The 19,708-nt window shown below is 49.1% G+C and overlaps 1 protein-coding gene across 1 annotated transcript in view; it reads right to left on the bottom strand.

Annotated features, from left to right (window-relative positions):
* Positions 1-18,360, bottom strand: part of STK32A (serine/threonine kinase 32A) — a 35,002-nt gene extending 16,642 nt beyond the window's left edge. The window contains exons 1-6 of the mRNA XM_055812901.1: positions 17,985-18,360; positions 14,634-14,827; positions 7,967-8,022; positions 6,616-6,767; positions 3,803-3,976; positions 414-451 (exon numbers count right to left, since the gene is read on the bottom strand). Coding sequence (XP_055668876.1) covers positions 414-451; positions 3,803-3,976; positions 6,616-6,767; positions 7,967-8,022; positions 14,634-14,685 — 472 coding nt within the window. The 5' untranslated portion in view covers positions 14,686-14,827; positions 17,985-18,360. The remainder of the gene's footprint in view (positions 1-413; positions 452-3,802; positions 3,977-6,615; positions 6,768-7,966; positions 8,023-14,633; positions 14,828-17,984) is intronic.
* Positions 18,361-19,708: the final 1,348 nt, after the last annotated feature.

The following is a 19,708-nucleotide window of genomic DNA, read 5'->3' on the forward strand; positions in this document are numbered from 1 at the left end:
CATTTCCATTCAAATATATACAATTTGAGCAAGTTTTAAGCAAGAGCCAAGGTCTTAAAATAAGGTCTGCTAGGCAACTGACCACAAGCAGCACAAAATGTCTCACCACTGTCTTCTAGGGACACCATTAGGTCAATCGACCAGAAGGAGGTGCTGATTAAACACTAAAGCCCCAGAAATACCACAGCATCAGAGGGTGCCCAGCGCCCTGAAGGTACTAGATGCTGCTGCTCAAAAAGCAAAAGACAGCAACCAGAACACAAAGGGATAGCCCTGCTCCCAAATGAACCGAGGGAGAGAAAGCAACACAAACCGAGGAAAACTGCAAGCACCTGAACTTCAGCTTGGATGTTCCTGTTTCTGACTCTGCTTTTATGCATATGCATGAGGACTACAAAGCAACTGGCACTTACCATGCTCATCCAGTAAAATGTTGTCAGGCTTGATGTCTCTAAGAGAAAAGGCAGAGAAAACAGCCATTAGCCTAGAAAAGCGACATGAAACACTGCTGCAGGCAGTTCAGGGAAGCCCAAGCTCTGGACGGACACACTTCCAGCAACATTGTGCCCTAGAGGGTGCCTTTGCTGGGGGTCTCCAGCTCTGATGTTCCTGCAGGGTTTGATTTAGGTACAAGAAAATGACTAATCAAACAAAGCAGAAATGGTGGTACAGGGCTATGGCTGCGAAGGCTGCTGTGGACTCAGGCAATCCAGTGAAAAGGTTAGGGCTTCTTTTTATCTTTTTCCTTTTTTTACTTCTTGATCTCTTTCAATACTATATTGAGAGCTGTGCCCCATCTCTGCGCTAGAAGCAAAGGGGTACCCCACCGGTTTTATTCCTCAGTAAAAAACCACCAACAAAATAATAATACCTATAGCAGTGCTGTAGGGAAATGCTTTCTGTTGAAGTGAGAGCATGTACACCTGATACACCTGCTGCATCCACCCGAGTGACTTTACAAGACACTACCTGGTTTTAATGAGCTCATTACATCAGTCCCCATTCACCCGCTGTCAGCCTGAGCCAGGCACCTGGCAACTTCATGCCCCTGAGACTGTCACCTCCGCAGGGCAGGCACTGGTGCAATAACCCTGTCCCCTCTCGATGCTTCCCAGCTGGCCCAGGGGGTCAAAGGGAAGAAATGAGCAGGTTTAGGATTTTATCTTCAAAAATGCAGTCACTGACCTAAAGTTTGGATTCACCTAGCCACCTGGAATCAAGAATAGGCAATATATCTAATTACCATGTAATAGCTTACAGTGCTCTGGTATCTTCTCACCCAAACTCCTTCCAGCGGGTTATAAACACCAGTTGCCTTCCTCGTGCTGTGCCCCATCACACAGGTAAGTGTTGTGAATCAAAAGAGTATGGGGCGGCTTCAGGTAAGCAAAGCTGTGCCATAAGTTTAGAGCCAAATGGTCCAGGTGCTCAGGAGCTCTGAATTTGATAGTGAAAAATGGTGATGCTGCACTTGGCATTTCTGAGAAAGCACTAATTTAAGCAAAAACTTTAAGGAATGTTTCAGCAAAAAGAGTTTGAAACAAAATGGATTCTTTCCATCTCTTGATACAAAAATATTTTCAAAGTTTCAAAATGAACTATAAAGACAGGTTTTCATTTCTCATCCAGTTTCCGACCTTTTAACTTTTTTTAATTTCCACTGGGGCCTTTCATGATCTCACTCAGTCTGGTATGCAGCCTATGGAAATACACCAGCACAGTGAGATCATTACCAGGATGCAAACAATGAACCGAGATAATTTTTTTTAGTTGATTATTTGTACGTTTATTTTTTGTAAACTGGTTATACCATTTCCTAGACTGAAAAAATTAACAAATATTTCCCACTCTTCTACATGTAGGTGGGAAATAACTCCAGCCATCAGTCTGTGCTTGCTGTCTCTGCATGGCTTTGTTCAAGCGACATAAACAACCGCTTGCCTGTCTCCTGGTGTTCCCAATTACAGATGTTGCAACATAATTGACTCAGCCGAGTCACTTTATCAATATAATTCTGTCCCACTGGGTTACAGTGTTAATTAAACAACTTGCATCACAGTGTTGATTAAATAACTTGCAAATTTTACAGATTGCCATACATGTTTTGTTGTACTCGATTCACCTTAAACATGTATAGCTGCTGGAAATGCACATTGCAGCCTAAACTTTAGCTTCTCCCACCCATATTTACAAATAACTTTCCAGGAACTCGCAGAGGCTTTGCCCTTTGGCTGTCTGCTTTGTACCTGGACGGCCACAGCACCACAGGGATGTGGCTCAGAACAGGGACCGCAGCCCACTGGGCACCCCGTGCGCCCACAGCTGTCATGTCCTTCATCATTATGAAGAACAGTCTCCTTCTAACACAGACTCATTGAACCTCTAGCTCTGTAGTCCTATAAACCCTACTACTAGTTGCAATGCATTGCTAACAGAGGAGGATTTCCTCCCCGTGCTTCCCTTATGCCTGTGCCCCCCTTGGTTTGCTCGGGCCAAGGCAACAGCGTGAGGATTCACCCCTCGCAGCCCAGGACGGAGACAGCTGAGCCTGCACTCCATGTTTAATTCATGCTCATCCATTATTTGGTGCGGGCACACAGGTGCCGGGTGGTGAGGGCCAGCGTGAAGCCCCCGTCACCGCACACCAGCCTCGTGTCCCAGGGCACAGCAGTGCCCGCAGAGCTGGAACGGGCAGCAGGGATGGGCTGCCTGCCTGCCCGCAGCGGGTGCATCGAGGTACAAATCCATGCAGGTACAAACCAAAACCAGCAGCACGGAAGGTGAGACTCCTGAGAAAGTGGGAGCGACCCCCAGGGTGGGCTGCCTGCAGCCAGCAGGGCAGAACCCCCCAGGGCTCCGGGGCTCGCTGCGGGCACGGCAGCCCTTTGGCTTTCATCGCTCAGGAACGGCGGCCAAACGCTACCGGCACCAACACACATTAGTCTTTACCAGCCCCTCAGCAGCACGCTCCTTCCCCTACTGACAACCCACATAACCTCAGGTTTACATTTTGTACCATGGTTCATGTTTACACCTCAGGAGAATGCTCTTCTGGAGCGATGTTTATACAGGAGACGGTAACCTTGCCGCCTCTATTAACCCCCCGCTAGTCCCTCCCTGTTCGTCACCCCTGCCAGCAGCCACTGAGTCACAGCCCCCAGACCGGCGAGGCTCGCGTTGCCCGGTGTGCCAGTGGGAGCCAGCCCGTCTGTCCGCCCGGAGCCAAACCCTGGAAAAGCACTACCTCCTGTCACCTTGCAGGCCTTCGAATGTGTGGGAAGAGCTCTAATATTTTTTCAGTAGCCATGAAAGGTCTTGGTGGCCAAAAAGAAACTCACCACTTCTAGAAAGAAATTTAACCTCGCACAGAAAAAAGCTGCATTTAGTCCCATTCCTTGTCTTTCAGTGCAGCACAGAGAAGGGAGCAAAAGGAAGAGAGACCTTCAAGTGTGACAGCAGGGGAATTCCGAAGGCTGATGCCTACCCTCCCTGGACCAGGATGGATATTAATCAGCTACAACTAATTAAAGGTATTGGAGACAGCTTTTTGCAGGATCAGCAAACAGATCAAATACGCTGTATCATAACTACCCCAGAGGGAGAAATAAGATGTTCTCTGTTGTATGGGGAATGCTCTTCTCTGGGAAGCCTAGTGTTTTACATAAAAGCAAACACATGTGGGAGAATATTTTGTTTAGCTCTTCAGCTTCTATTTGTCTTTTCTGTCACAGAGGAATGTCTACCCCTACTGCAATCTGCGAGCATCAGCCCCCCACCCCCCACCCCGAGGTCCCTGGCTGACCTGTGGATGATGTGCCTGCTCTGCAGGTAGTCAAGGGCCAGCACCAGCTCACAGATGAAGAGTTTCACGGTGCCCTCTTGGAACCGCACGTTTTGTTGGAGATGGTAACGCAGGTCCCCTCCAAGCAGCAGGTCTACAACCATAAACATATCTTCTTCATCCTGGAACGAGTACCTAAAACGGCACAAGCATGATTCAAGGATGACAATACTGAAAAAAGACAGGTTATAGAGGGACGTATGGCACCTGTGGGGATACTCATAATTTCTTGGAACTTTTTCACTTGGGAAATAGTAATTTCAAGACCTTTCCATGCTCCATTTCCCGCTGTGACTCTAACTCCCATTGTCATACTTGAGATGACGAAAATTTAGCTTCAGATCCGTAACGGGGTCAGAGCAGCTTGCATGACTGACTGCCAGCAGCCCACTAGAAGAAGAGGAACAGAGTTCTGATGTCAAACTTGCTGCTATCAGCCACTTCAAAACCAACGCCACATCCCAGCATCCCCAAAGCCATCACTAACAGCCTGCCGTGGTTTCCTCCTCCCAAGGGCTGTGAAGGGAGATGGATGGGGTCAGCGCTCAGGTGTCTATCGCGGGACACGAGTGGCAGTGACTGGCAGCACAGACCACAAAGAGCCCAGGAGGTGCGGACCACGCATTTTCATTTGGGGAGGACTTATTTGTTTATTGTTTGTTACCTGAATCTGTGCTGGCACTCTGTGAAAATTGTCCATAAAGCCTCCACTGCCCCAGCTAGCACTCGTGGACATGAGATCCCTCCAAGGGATCTTGGAAGATCCCTTCACTTGCTGCCAAGTGCCAGCTGGCCCAGCAATCAGTAACTCAATACAGCAGTGGAAATCCAGCTTGGAGCTCTGGATAACTGCTGTCTGTTCCCTTGGGGTTCACACTCTGCTCTTCAAGATGGACATTTAATCTTCTCCAAGCACCCAAGGGAACGGCTGTAGATCAATGCAGAGCAAGCACAGCCCTGCCCAGACTCACAGCGGTAGGCTGTGCACTGCAGGCACTCATAGCCAGGCTCTGGCTCTCCTGGCAGCAGCCTGTTAATAAATCCATTCGCTCAACACAACAGGGGATGCAGCTCCTATCTGCTGTTCCTCTTCAAGTGACCTCATTTGATGCAACTGTTTACACCAAGTGTCCCTTTCAGGCAGCTTATCAACCAGCTATGAGCTTTTTTCTCATGGATTTTTTTTTTTTCACCAATACACCAGCTTCTTGATGTGATGAGCAGCACCATGCACCAGAACACCACTCCTCACAAAGCTTGTACTGTGTGTATCACTCAGAGTGCAGGAAAGCTAAAGGAATGCTAAAGGCATCCCGAGGCCATGATAAGAACAGAAGTAGGGAAACTCAGATGATCTGCTCTGTACAGGTCTATACCTATGCATATGCTGTTTGGTTCTCAGCTGTGGAGTGAGTTTTGCATGGAACTGCCCGTTCAAGCAGGAAAGCAAAGTTTGGAGGTAAGCCCAAAGCTCCGGGAGGCCTAGATGTGTGGGTTTCATTCATACCTTAGAACAACACTGAATGGCAATACCATCAGAACCATGAGAGCTCACCTAACAGCACTCAAGTTACAAGAGATTTCAAAAAGGAACACAAAGTTATTCACAGAGCTGTGATTTTCAGTGTCTTAGGCTCATCTTTTGTGTTTAGCATTGGTAAATTCTACCTCATTCTAAAAATAAATTCAATATCCAATAAATGTAATTACACCCCTGCCCGCCCCGCCTCGAGGAATCCTGTAACTACAGGATGTTGGCCACGTTGCATGTTATTGCATCGTGCAAGACCACAACACTTGAAATGTTACTGGTGCCCTAATAAAATTAGCCTGGCATGCTCTAACAGTAATTGAGTCTTATTCAAAATTCCTTCCTACTGCCCCACTGCAGGAAAACATGCTGAATCAAATGAAGGGGGAAGAATTAGTGCATCTTATATCACTCAGCTGGTCAATCCCATTGCTAACGGTTGAAAATGGACTATAACCAGAGCACGTAGGCTGCATTTATCAAGTACTCTTAAAGGAAAAAGACTCATGTACACATTTCCCCAATAGATACGTGGGTTTCTGCAAAAAAAATTTGAATGGTGTTATTTTCCTGTCAGTAAATTCAATGATAAATTGCTTTTATATTTGCTGATTAGCATCAACTCAGTCAAATACCAATAAGGTATTAAGGCAGCCTGTTTAAGGTACAAAATAAACTACAAAATCAGAATCCAGAGGGGATGAGAAGGAAGCATTGCCAAGGGAAACCCTGCAATCAGAGCACTGCTTGGCTATCGATCCTGTGCCCTTTCCGTTTGGTCCTGGGAGCTGCTGTTTGCTGCAAAAGAGCATTATTAAATCAAACTGGGTTATGGTAACGAGCGATACCTGTCAAGGAAGAAACCACAAGGGAACATACAAATAAACTCTCTTGTGCTTGTCTGGGGAGGGCCAAGGGAGATAACTTGTTTAATTAACCAGGATTCCCCTGAAGCCAGAGCCCTGGGACAGACAAGGAGCCCTGGGGCCGCTCCACAGGGCAAACACGTGTGTCCTCCTGAGCAGCGATGGGCAGGAGCTGCCGCCAGCCTCAGGCAGCCCACCCACTGCCCACCCACCCACCGCCAGCACCCAGCTCGGCGGGCAGCATGCCGCTGTCACGCAGCAGCACACCGGCTGCTCCCCAAACAGGCTGGCAGCGGGCAAGTGGGCAACTCCGGTCCCAAAGGCATCGTTAACTGACAATGCCAACCCAGCCAGTAAGCAAAGGGACATTATCTTACCATAAATTAACCAGGAAAGGGTGTTCCAGGCCCTGCATAATCTGCAGCTCCTTGAAAACATTTCTCACTTCATTACGCTCCACGCACTTCTGTTTATTCATGTATTTCATGGCATACATCTTCTTGGTGTCGTTCTTTTGCACCACGCAGACCTAAGTGAGCAAAGCAAGGGATAAATCAGGGATGATCCATCAGCACATTTAGGCAGCTAAGGCATGGTCACGCCAGCGTTCTCCAGTGGTGTTAGTGAAGTCCACGCTGCCGAGCGCTCTGTGCTGTGACGCTGCAGCATGGGACATGGCCAGCAAATCTCTCACCTGGTTTTCAGCCAAAGAAGAAATTTTGCTGGGGAGAAGGTGATGGGAAGGAATTTATCACCACAAAGATAGGAGACAGGGAATCACACACAAGTCAATATTTTATTTTATAGCACTAACTAATCCCAGCCGTGCTTGTCCCTCCCTCACCAGTTACTGTCTGGAAGGGTCCTTTCCGCCACAGGACTACAGGTGAGAAACTGGGGAGCAGCCCCTCATCTCCCCCTTCTTGCTAATTTTCATTCAGCTCACAATCAACCTTGTGCTCCCTTTGGGTGGTACTGGGGTTTGAATTTTAACCTTTCTTATATTTCATCAAATCTAGATTTCATCAAACATGGCTTCAATGAAGGACTCAGAATTTTTAAGACCGCAAAACGGAACAGACTGATTTTTCAGATTTGTTTCCACATCAGTTTATGAATTCAGGATGAATTTGCACAGTTTCAGCCAACCTTTTTTGTTTCACCACCAAATACATCTCTAGAGATGTTTGTCGCTCTCTGCACCCAAGGCACACCCCACTTCTGGCACAAGTGTGCTTTCACGGCAAGGGGCAAATGGCCTTCCAGAGTTCTGTCAGTGTCTACAAGCGGAGAATTCCACAACAGCGTAACATTAAAACGTATAACTGTAACCTGACACTTTTAATAACACACACACTGTTTCACAGAGAAACATCCTTTTGAAAAAACTGCCGGGCCTTTCGTGTCAGTTGTAGTTCTTTAATACAGATGCGTCATGTTGTTCAGTGTTGATGTGCTGGGAAATGGTTATCCAGAAACATAATGAAATTCAGCTCATTTGATTTATCAGTTTCTCATTTTAACCTCCGGTAATATAATTTGTGGCTATGGAATGGATGAGGGAATCAGGCTCTGATTCCTTCTTGATTATCAGGAGTTGAAGCTCAGGTCAGAGCTCCTGGACAATGCAGGGGCTTATTTCTTTACTCTCGTGTCAGCCTCTAATTCGCCCATTTCTCAGTTACATTTCCAGCTGTCCAAATGGTGATTAGTTCACAAAATACTTACTTTTCCGAAGCTGCCCTTCCCAATAGCTCGCAAAATCTCAAAATGGTCGAAGGTGACTGCAAGAGAGAGCAAACATTCAAATATTAAATGGCTGAGCAAACATTTGATGACATTACACTATTTCTACTTGTTCTCTGTAAGATAATTCCTGAGAAAAACAAGGGATACCGTAGCAACTTTCTGTTGCTTTTGGAGTTCGGGTGCTGTTTAAAACTTGGTGTTTAACAGGCTTTTCTTCTTTGCAGCTGAGCTGCAAAGGCAAGTTCCCTGGGTCAGCCTTTGCCAATGGCAAATCAGGCAAGGAGTCATCGGGCGGCTGTTGTCACACTGCCCTGCCTGTTAAACACACAAGCCTCATCTCGCTCCTGCTGAAACCAAATGCAAAGAAGTTTAGCCCATCAAAACTCTATACCATGTGAGGACATCAACAGGCAGCTAGACCACTGTATCCTTGTGGTGTTCTGCACAACCGTTTGACAGCTGTGCAAGCTAAGCGCAGCAAGCCTGGCTGCCAGCTTCACACCAGCCAGCATCCAGGGCGGCTGTTGCTGCTCAGAAGGAAACGGAGGAGCAGCGCTGTGGATCGTGCATCGCAACACGGAGGGAGGAACAAGAACATGCATTTCACTTCACCTTCTGGCCTCTGGCTGGAGATGGAGCTGGGAGGCGGACATCTGCACGGCAAGGGGGAATGTTTTGTAAGTGCTCATCTGAAGGACCCTACATATCGAGTGTTCCTGATCAGCCAGGATGAAGCTGCTTGTGTTTCATCTCAGGCAATAAACAGATGCAGAGAAACAGCAAATCAAATTACTGCACAGCTAACACAGATTAACTGGACTGGGTTCAAACCCTGCCGCCGATTGCCGGATAAGGCACCACAGCAATGATTCTCATGCTGAATGCTCTGAATCCTGCTAACGCTTCTCCAAGACGCTGGTGCAGCAGCGCACTGCGCAGCAGCCATCAGCTACGGGGCCACGGTCAGAGATCCGCTCCTTCACCAGCCACTGCTGGCTGAGCCAAACCAAACCATGCCCAGATGCTCATTCAAGGCATCAGAGAAAGCCACTGATAAGATTTATAATAACTCCATCAGCTTTAATCAGCGTGACCTCTGGAACCAAGAGGCAGCACTGATGTTTTGATGTTTTGAAAAAGATGAGGGTTTGAAATCGCAGGGTTCATTTGCCTCATGCCCCTGGCATTTCCCCGTGGCAGAAGTGGCTGGGGTCAGGGCTACCGGCAGCCAGCACGGGGCCACAAGGCAGGGCTGTCCCCACGTGGGGACCACCAGAGCCAGCGGGCACCGAGTCCTCGCACGCCCTGTGCCACGCTCAGGTCCCTGCTGAGGCTTACCACTGCCTGCGAGTTTAACAACCATCTCGGAAGGCAACAGCAACAGATGAATCCTCCTCGTGACAGGCTTGTGCATGACAGTGGTCAGAAATAAACCCATTTTCCCCAGGACACGTCCTGCCTCTAAGCTAACACTAGAATAACAGGGCAGACACTAGATCCTTGCCAGAACACAACTGCAGGGAAATGTACTCATAATTTGCTAGCAGATTTTTTTTTTTTAATGTAATGTATGTATCTCCCAAAGAAATTATCCAGGCAGAAGGGATTTCATACAACATAAACATGATGCATGAGGGTCACCAAACTGCCTCAGACATACAGTCCACTAAGCCTGCCCACGTTTTCTCCAAAAAAAAAGGCTAAAAACAGGTGCTGCATACCTGGCTGGGAGTGTAATATCCATTGGGTAACCCATTCACAGAATGACTTTTTAAAACAGGCACACTAAATTAAAAAAAAAAAAAAATGTCCTTTTCGTTGCCATTACCTTTTCAGGTATGATGCTGCAATCTAACCAAAGCAAAGTTTATGGTTTCCAGCTGTAGCACTTGCAAACAAGACCAGCTTTTAGGCACAGACACCCTTTTTCAAACCCAGAACAACAGCTGCAAATATCAGAGCTAACAAGTTGATACGATTGAGTCTAACTAGACCTGTTTACCAGTTAGACCATCTCAGGGAAGGGTGGTGGATACCTGCAGAACAAAAGGGAAGAGTGAAGATGCTTATCACCCGCAGGGAAAAATGAGAGGAGAAAGAGACAGCCTGTGCTCGCCAGGGAGTGGGATGAGCTGCAGGAGCTGCGTGTCAGGTCCCAGGCGCTGGGACCCTGTGCAGGGCAGACCGCGAAACACAGACATCCAGCCAGATGTTAACATCTGGAACAGCTGCAAATCCAGGAGTTAAGCTGGCAGCCAGATTTTGCATGTGAACACCCTCTACCTCCTTCTCTTTTAATATTTATGTTTTCATTAACATTTTAAACACAGGTCTGTAACTGAGCTGGTCACAAGGAAGCTAAATTGCATACTTTTTATTTAAGACTCTCAAACTAGGTACGGTCACATTTTAACCTCTCCCTGTTTTAGCTTTCCTATCATCCCCAATTTTCACAGCAAGCCAATCCAGTCTCCCTTCCAAAGACTACTGAAAGTTCGAATCAGGAACTAAACTGATGCTCTTCATCCTGAATCCACATCTACAGATTTGACAAGCCTCATTTCACTGCCTGATGGCATCTAAAACAATGAAAAAAGCCAAAGCATTTGCCCTTCAGAGAGAAAAATCATGTGATATGCCAACTCAGACAAATAATGTTTAAGAGATGCCAAGGAAGATAGTACGATTCCTATAAAGAAACAACTGAAGCGTAAGCATAAAATACCATTTTGAAAATAAGGGGTTGTATTTCTAAACCCAAGTTCAAGGAACAATATTTATAAAAAAAAAATACAGAACATAACCAGCCATGAAAAACACCCTACCAGAGACAAGTCGGCACTGCCAAAGCCCCCAAATTCCACCTGCCAAGTGGAAATCAATCATGTGGGGGCTCAAGTCCTCTCAGCCCTGTCACCCACCCCAGTATAGCCAGCACAACACCACACAGTCTGTTAGGAGTCATCTTCCTTTTGTCACTGTAATTTCCCTCATTTTCGTTAAATTCCCTCCCTCCCTTCCTACTCTGCTCTGCAGCCTCAGGAAAACAAGTGCTACCACAGGATCAGCAGCAACAACACAAGCCCCTCCGTACCAGGGAGCTGAACTCCGCACAGACACAGGCAGAGGAACAAGGACAGGTCTAACGCTCTTCCTGGTCCCAGCACAGTTTGAAGACAGAACAGCTGACTGTTGGCTGGAGAGGACACTGGCAAGGGTACACAAAACAGTGTATGTCCACCTCGCCCAGCCACTGCCCTCACCTACTATCTATTTCTGCTTTATCTTCCAACAGATTTGGCCAGCTGGGGAGAATATCTGGCTGCCACCCTCTGGGATGCTTTCCCGGCATGCCCTTTTGTCCAGAAGCAGCACAAACAAAACCTGGCTTTTAACGCGGTCTGATCCTGACTACATAGGAAGCTGAAAACACCTTGCAGTGCTGAACCTTCTGTCTGGTTATTACATTTTCTTTTCATCTCACTAGCTTATTATCCACGACTGTGCCTACTCAGAGGAGACACTGAGAAAAAAAATAATATTATCATTCCACTTCAGCTGAAGGCAAGCAAAGCCCCTTTGAGAAGTCCATCTTAAAAAAAAACACCTTAAAAGTCACGGTGCCACGGAAAATAGTCAAATCATAACAACAGCAATTTGGAAAAAATATGCAAGAGGTGTTACAACTATGCATGCACATCAAGGGATGACAGGAGCCCGAGCGAGGCATGAGCCTGCTGCCTGTCCCTGCGTGGCAGAAGGCAGTGCACACTCCGCGGGGCAAATGGCCAAGCTGTGGGAGGAGAAGGGAGCCCACTGCTGAAGAACAGAGGACCAGGAAGGTGAAGTAACTTTTTTGCCCACAGCTATTCAGAAAATGATGGTACAATGTAAATCCAGATGTTTTCACCCTCTAGTTGGCTCCATAACAACTCTGTTTTGCAAAAGATTTCACTTTGTTGCAACTGCCCAAGTATTCTGCAAGATGGTTTTTTTTTTATTTGTAAGCAAATTGAGAGGTAATGAGAGAAACAAAATCCCTGAACATTACAGCACGGTTCTCCAAGAAGCAAACCCATTTCTTGGGTGCAATGGCAAAATGCTTGTTAGATGGGGATGCTTCCTCCTTCCTCCTCCCCCGGCCACAGGTCCTGGCAACATCCCCAGCAAGCAGCATCAGGCAGACAGCTGCCGAGCCACAGCACTGTGCTGCCGGAGCCGGAATTCAGGCTGTGAAGAATCAGGTGCCTTCCTGGCACCAAAGCACTTGCACCACTCACGTTGTTACTGTTTATATCTACACAGGTCCCAAAAGAAAAGTCTCTCTGCGGCACAGCCGAAGAGGTGGGACTGCTCTCCACCGGCCGCAGCCCCGTGAGGCAACCTGCCAGGGTCATGGAGCAGAAGGGCCGTTGTGCTGCTTCCTGCTGGACCCAGCAGCTCTTAATTAATTTCAGTTTTAATTGAAATTAGAATGAGGACAAGATTGTGACATCTAAGGTGATACAGTCTCAGGTCATAAATTTGCCAAGATAATGGAAAAGTTAATAGGGGACATCCCCATTTCAGCTGGGTTTCTCTCCCCGCCCCCATTACATTAAAATATGACTAATTAGAGGGGGAAAAAAGTGCTACCACTTTTTAGATTTGGGCACGGCCATGAAAGCACATCTGCACCAGTCTGGACACTGTATCTGGGTGCAAGGGTGACCCCTGAGCCTACTGCAACTCAAGAGATCAACACTGAACCACACAAGATGGTCAGGACTGGACCTTCCCCTTGACTTGCCAGCACGACACACAAATGCACCGAGCACGGGAGCGGCATTTCACACTTGGAAAGCCCAGGGTCCTTTGCCACAGAGCTAATAGGGACTTCACATGCTGTCAGGTTTAGTTTGCTGGAACCAAGCTCTTTCCAAGCACAGAACTGGCTCTCATAAGAACTCACCTGTCTGAGAAGATTTACTGCCCCAAGCACAGTCACCCTGCACAGGTCACTGCATCGCTTGGGGTACGATTTATTTCTCAGTCACAGGAGCTGATACTGCACGAAGCATGTCAAACCCAGAGAAAGACTCAGCAGGGAGACCAGCCACCCCAAGGAAAATTCAATTTGTTACAGTCAGTCTCACAGCCAGGACACATCACCCTAAGGAAGGTGATCAGGAACGTGAAAAGCACTACTCATCCTAAGCTAGCACAAGTTGTTTATGCGAGATACCAATACTGACGATTTAGATGCCCCAGGAATACAATCTCCAGGAAAACCTCACAGCACAGATGTCTTTTGCTTTAAAGTAACTGGAAAAAACTAAGAAAAACAAAGGAAAATTGCAAGTGGTTGCATTAATAATTTGGAAACCACAGCCAATTTAGCCAAACAGCCACAGACATGCATCTGGCTTTGTGGGCGCAGCAGCACAGGGCGTGGGGACAGAATGGCTCACCAGGCGACAGCAGCAAGCACAGACCCCGGAGTGTGAAATCACTGCAGGAAGACAAACCTGCACAGGGTTTGCACAGGGGTGCACAGGGAAGGGCCAGGTCACAGCAGGGTAGTTCGGGACAGCAAGGGAACACGCTGTTGGGCAGAATGAATTTCCCTTTCCCCAGGCAGTCGGGTGCATCATCAGCTGCGCATGGAGGCTGAAGAGCTGGGTAGCCACAGCCTGGGACAGAAGGCTCTTGTGCCACGAGCACTAATGGTGCTACTGATACAATCCCTGCATTTCCAGAATGAAAGCGCATTCCTCCTTGAGACCTCTTTCCTCAAGGAGCTGAGCAAGAAAGAGCAGGTTTTGGCCAATGTTTCCTCCTTTTCCCTTTACTTCCCCAGTAATCAGGATTACATCCTCCGTGACTGGAGTTCTTATCTTTGGGGCAGCAGGTTATGAGTTACCTAGGTTCTCATATGTTTTACTTCTACTTCTGTATATTTGTATTTATCTACATATGCATTTTATTATTTTACCTAGGTGAAAGCCCATAGGGCAGTTAGCAAGCTGACTCATGCAACAGGAAAGTTATTTATGGAAAAATCTTTTAATGACTGTCTCTGTCATCTTGGCAGCATGGTGACGCTGGACTCCAACACTGCTCACAGCATTGTTACTCTCCTTTTCCAGCCGATGAAGCCCGCATGTTGGTCTCCCCGTGCCAACGGGCAGAACTGCCCAGCCACCCTCTCTGCTGCTGAGCGGGTCTCTCGGTGGCCCTCCCACCAAGGCCAAAGCAGGGATGGAAACATGCATCGCTCAAGCTATCTTCCCACCACGCTTCATACCAGTCCTCCTTGTACTGTGAACTCCAGAACAACCCTCCCTGCCTCCTGAACAGCAGCATTTCTACCCTGCCTTTGAAGCACCTCACAGTGTCCACCTCAAAACCAAACCTCTGCTGACAGTTATTGTCCCCATGCCCAGCCGCAGAGAGGGGAGGCAAGGGGCCAGCTGACACCTGACCACAGCTCTGCAGGAGACCAAGAGCACACTGATGCTGCAGACCGGGACACCCTTTTGCTTAACCATGTCATCCGGCTACTGGCAACCCCAGCACAGGAGCTGGTGGCAGCTCTCAGAGTCACAGTCCCTGCACTTGTCCCTGCGCTTTGCAGTCCCAGACAACAACTAGGAAAAGCTCTTACCATCTTCGTTTTCATCGAAGGGTGCTGACTTGCTGGAGGTGTTGGCTCCCATGGTCTGTTCAGCCCAGGCACAGCTCTCTCCACTTCTCCCAATTACTCCGGCACCCTCAGAGCCGGTGTCTCCAGGATGGTGCTACCCACGGGTCACTCCCAGCAGACCTGCACAACGTTCTGCCAGTGCATCCTGGAGAAGGCTGGAGGCAAAAATTCATCGTTCAGGATTAAGAAGCATTTTTCTGCCAGCAGATTTCTCACTGGAGGTTCACCACTCTGGAGACAAAACCGAGTATCAGGGAAAAAGCACATTATAATGGAGTTTATTAGAGAAACCCAGGAACATCAAACCTTGCAACCTCAACCAGGACTGCTCCCCACTAAGGGAAGTGTAGAAATAGACTCACAGAAAAAAGATCTGAGGATCTGGCTCATGTTTGCTGTATCATCCAACATATTATATTTTGTAGCTTCAGTGATTAATTGTAGTGAGGTCAATATCCAAAATAAACACAAGCAGTGATGACTTGGCTTGATAAAATCAGAATGCCATTTTTGACTACTAAGGTCACATGGAAGTGTAAAAGCTATATAGGAAGAAATTCCAAGAGACAACTATTTGATTTAAGCTGTTACAGAAGTCTGTCATTTGGAACAGAAATCATAACCTTTTTTTTCTTTTTTTAAAATGAAAAGATTTCATGGAAAATGAAGGTGTAGTTCCCAATCAGTTTCTTCAAAAACCTTTTTGGATGCGAGTTATAAACAAAAATGAAAACCTTCTGATTCATGGTTCAGTGCTGGCCGCAGCAGCTGGTTTTCCTCTTACACTGCGGAAGGACAGGTCTGTTCATTAGCAGACAACACAGGTTTTAATCTTCCAGTTCTCCCCTGAACATGTATATGTATACTGGAGCATATGACTGTACAGTTTAGTGACACGCAAGATAGCTTGAACAGTCCTATATGGGTACAGCAGCAGTTTTATTTTTGAAGCATTTACATGCAAAGCACCTTTATATGATTATTTTGATACTGACATCCCTGTGAAATACACATTTATTTGTTATTGGAAGTACAAAGCCCTAAAGGAATAAAATGAGGGAGTAACAGTGCAGCATAACCTGGACTTTGTCCAGCCCGGAGTGTTTTCCAGAGCATTCGTATTTTCATTGAACGTTTAAGGATGGAATGCAGCCTTACTCATTTTTCTCAGATCTACACTCTGGAAACACAGCAAACTGAGCAGCTTCACTTTTTTACTTTAAATAACAAAATCATGTTATTGAAGCACAAAAGGGATGAACCATTAGAAAAATGTTGGAGAAAACAGAATTACTGGGACAGTATTGGGAACTGGGACTGCCATGGGATGCTGTGCATCCCTCACACCAGCATGCTTGGCTCATTCATTCCCTCCAGCTAACTTTATCTCCACCATTCAGCCAAGAACTCAGCCCTAACATCACACCCTCTATCAGGACAATTACCCTAGAGCAAGTGCCAAAGCTTGCCCGAAGTTTAAAAGCAATCCCTATATTTGGGTGTCTGCCTGAACAGGGCTGCAGTGATGTAACGTTCACCCCCAATATGACAGTCCTGGGAATCCAACTGTGAATCAAACTGCAGGAGCTGCCAAAGCCATGTCCGGCTGACTGCAACGGTATCCAATGGCATCCATCCTCCCCACGTCCCCCAGCACACCCCAGTCTCTCCCAGCACTACCAAGAGGCATCCAAAACGGATCAGAGGCAGCACACGGGGCACCCTCTCTCCAAGGCATTTCACAATCTCAGCCACAACCCACTCACGCTGCTGCTGTGGTTTATGTAGAGCTCACTATTCCCAGCAAAGAGCAGGGGAGTTTGCGTTTCTCAAAAGCCTAAGAAAACCCAGAGCAAACTATTAAAAAACCTAAAATCTTGCTTTCTCATCTCAGAGACCTGTAACAGGATCCAACAATAAAACAAATGAAGCAGCAAATGTTTATGATCCCCATCAGTGCCTCTGAAGGGAACAGACTGAGCCTTCAGTCTGACACAAAGCCACACCAGTATCTCTTTTCAAGCCCCAAAACTTACTCTTTAGAGGAAAACCACACTTACAGATGTAATAGCCATAAATCAGGTTTGCATACTGATGCTTCTACATCACACTGATCTTACTGATGTCAACCCAGGTCACCTGCTCAAAGGTATTTTCTGGTATAGGAGTCTGCAGCTGAATTTATTTTTTAAAATACATCAATACATAAAAGCTATGAGGAAGGAACATAGGTATTCCTTGAAGTTAAGCTAGTCTGAGTAATAATTATTAGGATTTGTATCTTTATAAAGTGTGCCCAAGGCATGGTAATGATACATCTCTTCCTGTTTCACACTGCAAAGTCACAAAATTATTAAAATCATTACTTTCCCTTGGGCCACAACTACTAATGCTTCTACATGAACTTGATGCTCGGCTGGAGCACTCACTGTGCCAGGAGCGGCTCCACCCATCAGTGGTCCCAGGGGTCTCATCAGCCACTCCGGCAGCCACAGTGGAAATTTTACAGGCATGAGAAAGCAGCTGCTTGGGGATGCCCAGGCTCCCACCCCAGCCAGGCAGCCCACCTTCACATTGCCAAGCATATAACGGATAACGGCAAAAGCCAAGCAAAGCAGAGGGCATGTAACCCCTCGAGTGCCTTTGCCAGGGTCTGGCACTTGCCCCGCGCCCAGGCCCTGCCCTCTGAGGAGAGGAGCTCGGCAGGGCTACGGAAAGGCTGGATGTTCACACCGAAGGCGAGCACCACTTGCACCGCTGCATTACCACTGATGGGTGACTACTGAGCTTCCGCGGAAGGGGACCACTAACTCCGAGGGGCTCACAAAAATTTCTCTTCATTGCTCAGGGGCGGGTGCTGCTGCTGCCCTGCTGGACAACTGCAGCTGGGCAGGAACAGCACCACAGGACACTGCCCGGCCACTTCTGTGCCAGAGAAGCTAAGGACCGTTCGGGACCCTTCCGCAGGCGTGGCAGTCCCGGGCTAACGGTTGGACTTGATGATCTTAAAGGTTTTTTCCAACCTAAATGATTCTGTGAAGCTCAGGAAGGACAAGGGCAGGTACCACCGCTGTCACCTTCGGTTCTCACCCCGCTGGAGCCCCCCTGGAAGCGCGGCCATGCGACCTCCCAGCGCTCACCCTCCTGCTGGCAGGGACGAAGTTACGGCCTGAGCCACCCCCCCCAAACAAGCTGTCGCAGCAGTAAGCAGCCCCCCCCCCCCACCCCACCGCGAGCCGCGGGGCAAGCAGATCAACCACGGGGCTGAATGCGGAGCCCCGTCTGCGGGGCGCAACCGAGCACGGCACCTACCTCGGGAGGGGCGAGGGGGCCGCGGGCGGGACCGAGCAGCCCCTGCCCGGGCGGCAGCAGCCGGCGGCGGCCGGAGGAGGGGGACCGGGAGCCGGAGCGGCCCTGGAGCCGGAGCGGCAGGACTGGCCCCGCCGCCGCCCGCCCCGCGGACCCCGGCCGGGTCCCCGGTCCCCGCCGTGAGCTGCCCGGGACGCCGCAGCAGCGCGGGCGGAGGCACACGCACACGCGTGGGGCCGCGCCTACGGGGGGTGCGGGGCGGAGGAGCCGTGCCCCCCCGCGGTGGTGCTGACCCCCCCCCACCCGGCTGGCGGCGGCTCCAGGCTGCGGAGGCGCCGGCGTCGGTGCTGCCGCCGCCCCCGGCCCGGCTCGGGCTGCGCCAGCCCCCGCGGCCGGGGGAGGGACCGGCCCCGCCGCCCGGCCCGCCCCGATGGCGGCGCTGCCGCCGCTCCCGGGCGGGACCCGGACTGTGCCCTGCGCGGCGCGGCCGGCGGGGCGTTATTCCCTATTCTGCCTCGTGTCATGGCGTGGATTTGTGCCGCTTTTGCCAAGGGCGGGGGTCGGGCTGTGCTCCTGTCTCGCAGCAAGGGACCACCCTCCCCGGGGGTCCGTCCCTCGCCTGCCTCGGGGCGCAGCCCCCACCCGCGGCAACGCGGGGTCCCGGCCCAGCTCGGCCCCCGCGGCTCTGCCCGCAGTAAAGCCGAGCCCCGGTGGGCACGCCGCCCCCTCTGTCCAGGCACATCCCTATCTGAAAGGATCCCATGAAAAGGGAGACACCACGTTTCCCATCCCATTGTCCGTATTCTTTGGACACTGGCTTTCCCTCTCGTGTTCGGCTCAGCCTCCTGGAGCTCCTAAGGAGACCAGTCCTTGCCCAGGGCAGCGAGAGTCGGAATAGTTACCCAACCGTAGCCATAGTCATGTATTACTCGGAGAAGAACCAACAAGCTGAAACACAGCTTGGGTTCCCCTAAAACAGAATTCTCATCAAACGCACCAAATTGTATGAAAAATAAATATGGGCTGCAGAAGGAGGAGGAGGCTGGATTCACCTTGCCGCTGGACAAGGACTCGCCCTCACCACCCAGCCCAGGGACAGGAGCACGTACCAGGCACTGGCGGCAGGTCAGCCCCCCGACAGAGAAGCCCAGCTCTCTTCCCTGGGAGACCACCTGCACAGCCCTGCAACAAGGATGGGGATCCAGTAATTACCCCACAGAAACAAAAAGGGTGGCTGAAATAAAAGCATCTCGGGTAGGCTGGATAACAAGTTCATGCTGCGGGGAATGTTTAATGATTTATCTACAGCTTCAGCTGTAGGAGGCCTGAGATTCCCTTCCCTGCCCAAGGTCGGACTTCACCTTTCAGAGTATCCACCTGCAGTCTTCTTGTCCTGGATAGACTTAGCAGCCATCTCTCAGCTGTAACACTCTGGTGAACTTTGACATTATGGTATGTCTTCCATGTGTCGGATTTTAATATCCACTGCTGGCATCTCTTGTGGTGAAAGTGGGCTCACTTGTACATGAGTGCCCAAAGCTTCCACTGAATTTGAGGTATTCTGTGTTGGTTTGCAGGTGGACATTTGTTCAGAAGCATAGGTATCGAGATGCGTATTTAATCAAGCTTAAGACCGGTACGTTGAATGTTTTAATCTACCTCGCGCAGTTTCCCCAGGGCTTTCAGCCCTCAAAAGCTCCGGCTGCTGCCTGTGCCTGCTGGGGCTG

The sequence above is a fragment of the Falco peregrinus genome, chromosome 8 (genome assembly GCF_023634155.1).
Source record: "Falco peregrinus isolate bFalPer1 chromosome 8, bFalPer1.pri, whole genome shotgun sequence".
Classification (NCBI taxonomy): domain Eukaryota; kingdom Metazoa; phylum Chordata; class Aves; order Falconiformes; family Falconidae; genus Falco; species Falco peregrinus.